The 9121-nt window shown below is 38.8% G+C and overlaps 1 protein-coding gene across 3 annotated transcripts in view; it reads left to right on the top strand.

The window, feature by feature from the left end:
- Positions 1-1375: 1375 nt before the first annotated feature.
- CHM (CHM Rab escort protein) overlaps positions 1376-9121 on the top strand; it is a 196161-nt gene continuing 188415 nt past the window's right edge. The window contains exons 1-2 of one of the 3 annotated variants that reach the window (XM_057312932.1): positions 1427-1457; positions 7451-7525. Coding sequence is in view for 2 of the 3 variants with exons in the window: in XM_048213444.2 (XP_048069401.1) it covers positions 1409-1457 (49 nt within the window). In the remaining variant the exon portion in view is untranslated. Of the gene's footprint in view, positions 1458-7450; positions 7526-9121 lie in introns of all 3 variants that reach the window. The other 2 variants (XM_048213444.2, XM_048213445.2) reach the window with 2 other exon arrangements.

The raw sequence follows: 9121 nt of genomic DNA, 5'->3' as shown, positions 1-9121 counted from the left end.
AAACATGTGTTGAGCTTCTTCAATGTATAAAACATGATAGTTATGGGCAGATATAAAGATGAAGATTTAGTCCCTGTATTCATTGTACTTACCACCTATTAGGGAAGTCAGAACTAAGCTCAGTTCAGCAAACACTTATTGGCAATCCTACTAAGCAACAGGCTCATATTAGATGCAGGGGGGTAAAAAGACAAGTAAGGCCCAGTCCCTGTCATAGAGGGACTTATAATTTAGGACGTTATGTATCTGGGTGTATATTTTTGTATGTGTGGGGATGTGTGTACTGTATAGGAACCAACATAAATGCAAATAATTTCAGTGCAGTATGGGAGGCTATGACAGGGTGTTAGCACTACATAGGGAAATTTAACCCAATATAGGGTGGAGATAAAAGGAGGAGGTGGTAGAACCTGAGCGGAATATTAAGGATATGTTAGCTGGAGAATGGGAATATCATTCCATGCTGAAGGAAAAACAGTGTGACTGGGAAACCACAAACAGTTCAGAGTCCAGGTGGTTTAAGGGACCGTCCACTACTGGCACTTTCTCTTTTGAAATTATTTCTCTTGAATGATTTTGAAACTCTTGTAAAATAAAATAACTACAGTGAACCCTAAAGCCCCTCATCAAATCAATCACTTTAATATAAAGGCCATTTTACCTTGATCATTTCTGCAGCAGTTTATCAGAGGAACCTTGTATACGTATAAAAAACCAGATTCATAACCAATAAACGCTTATCAAGCAACCACTATGCTCTCATATCTTTTTTTCCCTCCTGTAAAGCAAAGCTAATTTTGTAAAAAATACTGCCGGGTGGCTGCTTGGACTAACTAGAACAAATACAGACGCAATTTAGGTTTCATTGCGGCGAAACTAAGGCGAGAGGTTTTTCATGGGTTTTCACTGGGGAGACATGGAGACGAAAAAGATACGGGATTCAGTTTGAAAGAATTGGTGCGAAAAATTATGCCTCGGGGGGCCAAAACGAAAGTACATTGGGGAAAACAAGTTTCCAGGCTGGAATGAAAATTTCCTTTGTTCACAGACCAATCCCCTTTCAATTTCAGTCCGCCCTTCATCTATCCCAGCAATTCTTGCTTCATCATTGTCAAGGGGCACCCAGGTTTTCCCACTCATCCTAGCTAGCAGAGCAAAAATCTCCATCTCATTAGTACCCCAAACCTCCAGGCTAAATGCGCTACTGCACTCAGCCTGGAAAATAAACTGAGCTTTTAACATTTGCGTAAACATTTCAAATAAAATGCTGTAGCCGCCTACCTGGACCGACCACTCAACAACTACAATATCCAGAATGCACTGTTTTTCCTTCCGCCTTCTACCAGGGCAAGGCCTCACTAGATCTCATTTCCACAAGGCATAGTCACATGACACGTTTTCTTTCAAGATGGCGGATAATCTCCCTTCGGAGTTTGATGTGATCGTAATAGGGACGGGTATGTGTGGCTCTGGTACTCCCCGAACAAAGTGTAGAAAATCTGTCTCGTTCCTACCTTCTCTGTCAGTGGTGAGGGTTGGAGCGAAATGCCGGGGGTTGAGGATGGGAGGGAGGGTGGGAAGGAAGTGAGGTAGTGTGGAGTCAGCGCGGGACTTGGCAGCTCCAGGGAGGGGCTTGGACCCACGGTACTTAGCGCCATTTGAGTAGGGGTCGATCTGGTCGATGCCGATTGCTGAGGTTGGTTGCTGCGGGTGATTCTGTAATTTCCTTAGAGGGAGGTGGGTTTGTAGTATCATGAGAACGGAGGTTCGGGATTTTATCCAAGGGGACGCCTTTGGCACGACATGATTCCCTCCTTGTTGATTTCAAGGTGATATTCCCCATCATTTTGTCTCGCCCTTTCTTAGGAATTTTTCATATATTTAAGTAGTCCTGGGGTGTAGTGCAGCTCGGAAACAGCTTAGTCCTTAGGTTTTCGAGAAAGATGCTCAGTTGTTTCCCGTGTGCATATTAATTTACTGGGACAAGGACACGGATTCTTTTCTATTGTGTTGACAAGCCTAGGGAGTTGTATTTTGTTGAGGTAGCCATTTCTGCTTTATGATGCTGAAAGATAGCGTTTTGCTTTCCTTTATCCACCTATCTACTCACAACTAAATGAGCTGAGAAGAAGCTTCTGTGAATTCCATTTCAGGTGTGTGACCTTATCTTCCTCTCGTTTACCCATCATTCATTCTCCATGTTTTGGGTGGAGCCAGAAAAATCCCCTGCAATTTCTAGTTGACAAATTCAACGTACAACACGTGGCAGAAGACATTGGCAGCAGTTGGTATTTTGTTTTTCTTAATAGATAAAGGGCGGATTTTAAATGGCGTGAAGTAGGTTGTTGAGTGGGGTTTTCTCCTGTTTGCAGAATGTGGTAGGTCGGAGAAGCTCTGGTGGATGAGAACCTGTCCGTTGTGTTTAATAGAGTTCGTTGTCTTCTCAAACAGGGGCAGCCATGTTCGCAGGGCGGGAGTAAAAATAATAGCTACCTGGTTTTGAATGCTTATTATTTGCTAATTGATGTGCTAAGCACTTAGAAGCTGTTTGTAATCCTCACAACATCCTCCTTAGAGTAGGTATTCTCTACACTTTACAAAAGAGGAAAAGGGGGCTTAGAAAGGTTGCTGTGTGCTCAAGATGACGCAGCTGGTAAATTTCCAAAGGCCCATTTCATCTCAGAAGAGGAATCAGGGCTTCAGACCTTCAGAATTAACCCGTATTAATAGATATAATTGAGAACAGTTGTTTCTAGACCTTGTGTGGCCTTTAAATAGCTGTTTGAATTGCTAGGGCACTTAATCTCTCTGAGCCTCAGTCTTCTTGTTTTAAAATACAGAGAGGGTACTGGATAATCTTTCAGGTATTGTCTAACCAAAAATTCTCTTATTCTAGTTGCGCCAGGGTAATTGGTCTTAGGACAGCAAAGACATGTTTATTCCCATTCTGAAAATTGCATGGCTGCAGATAACTTGGCTGTAGCTGCTGTAAACAGATACTGGATGAGAGCTGGAAGGAGTCAATAGACTGACTATTCATTTGTTCTCTCCAGTTTCTCCTAAAACTGAGAACAACATCCATTTTTGAATAGTTGTTATACCATGCTTGGATTCTATATTATTGCCTTTCTTTTTTGTTACCTAGGAACTTGGGGTGTTTTTAAATTTTTTGAATCATTATAAGATTTTTCTTATCTGGATTCAAATTTTAATTGATAAGAGTGTTAATTCCTATTATTAAATGCCATGAATTCTTAAATAGTTGCTTTCTGGTTCAGTTCATAATACAGACTATATTCATCTTGTTAGAATGTGTTCTGGTAGATATAGGAAGATACTGTGAGTGATACAGAAAATTGCATTAGGTGGCATCTGGTGTATTTAGGAAAAGATTCATTTTAGACTTATTCCGGTGAGGGTGATAGTGTTTCTCAAAGTATGGGAAGAACTTATTTGAAGTTAATTGTAAGTTACATTTTTCTTTTCTCTTAATGGTGAGCATACTCTGAGTTATCAAGCACGTTGCATAAATTTATGCTATGAAACTTTGTTCTTAGGTATGTTGAAATGGAAAAATTGAATAAAAGTCATTTCCCAAATGATTTTAATAATTCCAATCATTACTTAATTGGAATTACTGTTAATGTGTTTGGAATATTTTTCTTCTGAAATAGTTTGCTGAAAGTAGCCTTAAAAATGTTTGCATTAGGGGCACCTGTGTGGCTCAGTTGTTTAAGTGTCTAACTCTTGATCTCAGCGCTGGTCTTGATCTCAGGGTCGTTGAGTTCAAACCCCACGCTGGGATCCACATTGGGCATGGAGCCTACTTAAAATTAATATATATATATATATTTGCATTACTAAATACTAGCCTGAGTAAATCTTAGGAAAAGCATTTCTTAGATTGTTTTACTGACAAACGCAGAATTAATCATGTATATATCACAGACATGAAGAAATAGGCTATGAAATGTAATTTTTCGTTTAGTAGATTTAGCTCTTTGTCAAGAGACAATTGCTTCAAGTAAAAACATCTGTAGATAATATTTTAATCCCTTTGTCCTTGATTAATTAGTGTGTGTGTATGTGTATATATATATTTACTTTTCATATCACAAGATTTTCCTTAAGGTCATGTTTTGAAGGGATTGTGGGAAGATAAAGTTTTCTATGTATTTTCTTAGTTACATCCATTTCTTTCTGATGACAAAATACAGGAAGTATCTGTCAAATACCCAAAGGCAGAGGAATAAAATAAAGTATTTGAGCTGTGAAAAATATAGAAGAAAATGGAATAAGGAAGGGGGGCCATCTGGAGAGGACAAAACTGGATGTAAGTGATGTTCCAGAAAGTGGCTTTCAGTTTGGGTACACAGTTTTCATTTTCAAGACATTTTGCCATTTAAAAAGACATTGGAATGATAATTTTGTGGGTTGTAGAGAATTATCATTGGTTTCAGGTTAAAAATAGTCCCAGTATCATAACACCTCGCTGGAGGTGGCATCTGTGTAATCTGCAATCTGCATCAGAGCCAACAGTTCAACAGAAGAGCAGGCAAGATGGAAGTTAGGAGAGCTGTGATAATACTGGCATGCTCCTTACATAGTGGAATCCTTCAGGCCCTCACTTAGAGCATATTCTTATTTTAGAAATAATATGCTCAGAGCATATTAGAAACATCCTCAACTTCTGCAAAAGCTGTGTTTGGGGGATGTCATTAGATGTAAGTGATGTTCATATCCTAATGGGAAAGGGAAGAGACAAACACCTAAAGTGCAAGCCTACCTCAAACAGTAAAATGGCCTGGGACCAGTTTGTACAGTGACAAACACTCATTTTTCAGAGTATTCAACCAACATTTACTGAGAACCTAGTCGCTGTCTTTGTGAAGTTTACTGTATTGCCTGTTTTCAGAGACTGGGGTTCCTGATAGTCACATTCTCAGAACTGTTCTTAAATGTGGGCTTTCCATTGTATCCTTTTTGCTTTCTGAAGACCACATAGGGATTCAGTCTGTAACCCTTTCCTTTCTGAAGTACACCACACAATTATATTTTGGGAGTTCCTTCCCTAAAATGGGCTATGGAGTGGGATAGCTTGAAATTTTCCTGCAGAGGGTAAACACATAGATCCTTTTTAAGAGTTTTATTGCTAAAGATTACGGGGAAAGAAATGAGATAACCAAAATTACAAACATGGGAGAAATTACAAAGAGTATTGCTTCTAAATTGTGACTACTTTCCTAGATAGTGTTCGACATAGTACGATAATAACTGTGGCAGCATGGTGTAATGGGACTCACTTGACCTTTTTACTGGGTGACTTTGGGCAAATTGCATCACCTCTTGGGATGCCAGTTTGTTTATCTGTGAAGTGGGAGATTTGAATTAGGTGACCTATCTACCAGTTCTTAAGTTTACCATTGTGGGTGCGTAAGTATGACCCTGGGTCCTTGAAAAGGCTAAATTCTGTATAGTCCTTTTAAGGAGCCAGGTCAGTGTTTAATATACTTTAGAAATTTGGGTATCAGAATGGCTCATAAAAAGTCTTCTTGCAAACGGTAATGCCGGGAATGGCCAGCTATCCCTGTACCGATGGATGAAAGATTACTCCAAACTTTGCTGTGAAAGAGAGGAGACGGCAAGGGGGTCAATGCTCAGAGACGAAGACTCTGCTCTTCTTTGCTCCCACTTTTATTGGTCCTTCAGGATAATCACAAATCCTTATCACTGTTTCTCTGAGCAGGTGATGCGTGACAAGGGATCTTACTGGAACTAGGAGGATCTGTTTACAGGAAAGATACAATATGTTAATCTGTGTGTTCTAGGAGTTCTAGCTAAACATAGCCTTAGGGACAATGTATACATCTCTTAGATCACAGGCGGCTGTTTGGGCTAAGAAAGCTTGTGTGTGGGGGGGAAGCTACCGGGAAGGCAACCAACAGCAGAGTGGTCACGCAGGCCTTGGCATTCGAAAGGCCTTTGGCGTTCTCTGAATTCCAAAACCTTCCATCGCCCCCAGCAGCCTCTATGTTACATTTTAGCAAGCCAGGTATTATGGGCGATTTCGTGCTCTACATTAACCCCAGCACAGTAAGCTGCTTTTATCAGGGCAGTATGTAGGTAGCATGCTTCCATTCTTTGATGTTGGTTGAGAATCTTAATGTCAGCCTTGGCTGGCAGCTCATGGTCTGTAATGCTTATGATAGTGGTGGTATAACTTCACTTGTCTAAATGTTGGGGAATAGTAGTGCTGCTGGAGGTTTTGTGAAAACATATTTACCAAGTACCCCATATGTGATTTCCCACATATATATCTTCCTTACTCTTCTCCCAGGATGCCTGTATATGTTTCTGACATGACAGGATGCCCATACTTCCTCTGTCTGTATTTCCAAGCATACATACACTTATCGTCCAGAGCTGAGTTGTGATTTTTTTTGTGTCGTAATTGCAAGATGCCACCTATTTGTGGGTCATGAAATCAATTCCAGCATTAAAAAAAGAGGTAGAGAAGAATGTATCAGAATATATTACATGTACTAAGGATGAAAGTAGTTTTATGAAACAAATATTTCATGTGTGTATAATAGAGCACTGTGTAAAATACATACATCTGTATACATATACATATTTTTGGGGGGTTGTCCAGAGCGAAAAGTCTTAAAGTCTAGAGAATATTAACTGAATAACAATGAATAGTAATGAAAATGGTATTTCAAAAGTCCTTTAGTTTACAGATGCTATACCATCCATATATTTTATTTACTTTGACATGTATGTATCTCATTTGAGCAGTGTAGTGATAATGTAGTGATTGACAGTGTGGTTCTGAAATAAGACAGATTTGGTTTGAATCAGCTGTGTCTCTTTTGCCACCTTACACATGTCCCTTAATGTCTAAATTTCAATTTTCTCGTCTCTACATAAGAATAAACCTCACAGGGCTGTGTTGAGAATTCAATGAAATAATTCCTGTAAAATGCTTAGTAAGTGCTCAGAAAATGTAGTTGATTTTTATGCCCCATAATGCCATTCCCAGGTGCTTTTATCATCACTATTGCTACTTGAATGCTTCCCAGGAAGGGCTTTCCATGAAAAGTAATAGAAAGGTTCAGGTGTCTGAGTCCTCTTCCTCCTCTTCCCATTGGCGGGTTGGTCGGAAAAACCTTTGTGTGTCTATTACCACTATTTCTAATGGATTTCTTGTAAGTTTAGAGGTTTTCTACTTTTTTCTCTTTCGTTCATCAGCTTGAATTATTTGTCATTTTGTTTTGTCTAAAGGTTTTGAAGAAGTTTATCTTATTTGGGGCGTAGTGTGAAACTCTTCTTTGTCAGTGTAAGAATGCTGAAGGAGCTAAAGAAAGCCCACAGATTTTCCTGTTCCGAAAAATGCTTTGCAATTCTTAAGGCATTTATTGATGGGAAAGTATGTCTTTTCTGCTCTCAGGTCCTAGGAAAATAAAGGGAGTTATCTAACTCCGAAGAAGACTTGTTGGGAGAGGCTTACCCTTCCCTGTAAATCGTAAGTTTGAGCCAATTCCTCAGAGCTCCATCTGTTACCAGAGTTCCCTCTGCAGCATCATTTTCATCTCCTATGCCTCATGTCATTTTCTCATTTTCTCTAGTGTTCTCATGATGTTTTGGATAACTCAAGCTGCAGCAATTAAAATCAAATACGGCTGCTCACCATCACATTCTCATGTTTAGCATAAAATCCCAGTGCACAGAAATAATTATAATTCCATATAATTGACCTGTTACTCATGCTAAATCACCTGCTATTCCGTTTCAGTGGAGTCTTTTAACTGAAACGTTAGGTTGTGCCTGGTATGGTTTTAAAAGTAGACTAAAGTCCCTATCAGTTTGTATTAACATATATACTAAAAACTACATGTATATATATACATATATATATATATATATATATGTATATATATATAAAATGTTAGGGAGATTGGAAACATTTTGAGGATATTTAGTTGTAGCCAACAAAACAGGGATACTTTGAAAGATTGATTTATTGTCTTTTTGCTTTTCTTTTCTTTTCTTTTTTTTTTTTTTAAAGATTTTATTTATTTATTTAACAGAGACAGAGACAGCCAGCGAGAGAGGGAACACAAGCAGGGGGAGTGGGAGAGGAAGAAGCAGGCTCACAGTGGAGGAGCCTGATGTGGGGCTCGATCCCATAACGCCGGGATCACGCCCTGAGCCGAAGGCAGACGCTTAACCGCTGTGCCACCCGGGCGCCCCTCTTTTTGCTTTTCTGATAATCTTATTAAAGGGCAGTGTAAAGAGAGATGATTATTTATCACAGATAGTGATTTTCCAAAGCATGATTATGAGAGCCATCATGTTATCATATTGAGGCTGTTTAAAAAAATAGTTTGCAAATAAGAGACCGGGGGCAAAAAAGAGAGAGAGACAGAAAGGCAGACAGACCGGGGGCAGCTTGGCCAGTGTGGTCCTTAATGTAAGTATTTCATCTCATAATGGGATTTTACCAAGAGTCTAAGTCATACTACTTGACTGGTTTGGTTTATATCACATTTAGAATAGTACCAACATCTACGTTTTTTGTTTGTTTGTTTTTTTTTCCCTGAGTAGTATTCTAACATCTTTTTTGTCCAGCCTAGTGTTCACATTGAGTTACAATGGCTATTAATTAATGGAGTTTTAATCATTTTATATTGCTTTGAAATGTTTGGATCATATGTCTGTGATCCAAATTTGCACATTTGTTAAATGACTTTTCTATATATGAGCTTAAGGTAATTATTATGGAAAAATTTACACAAGCTAAAGTATAGAGGAACAGGTTTTACATACAGATAAAAGGCATATATTAGGAAGATGCTGAGTTGTGAGTTCTTTTTCAGATAAATTTTACTTGAGTGTAGTTGACCCAGTTACATTAGTTTCAGATGCACAGCTTCGTGATTTGACAAGTTTATACGTTATATTCACCACAAGTGTAGCTACCATCTGTCCCATTACATTGCTGTTACAATATCATTGACTGTATCTTTCATTCCCCTGACTGAGTTGTGAGTTCTAATCCTTATTTTTCTATGAACTGTGTTACTTTGGCATGAACTAGCTAAGTCAGATAGATGACAGA

Source organism: Ursus arctos, chromosome X, assembly GCF_023065955.2.
Source record: "Ursus arctos isolate Adak ecotype North America chromosome X, UrsArc2.0, whole genome shotgun sequence".
Classification (NCBI taxonomy): Eukaryota; Metazoa; Chordata; class Mammalia; order Carnivora; family Ursidae; genus Ursus; species Ursus arctos.
The sequence above is the reverse complement of the archived record's forward strand: the minus strand, read 5'-3'. Positions and strand labels throughout refer to the sequence as shown.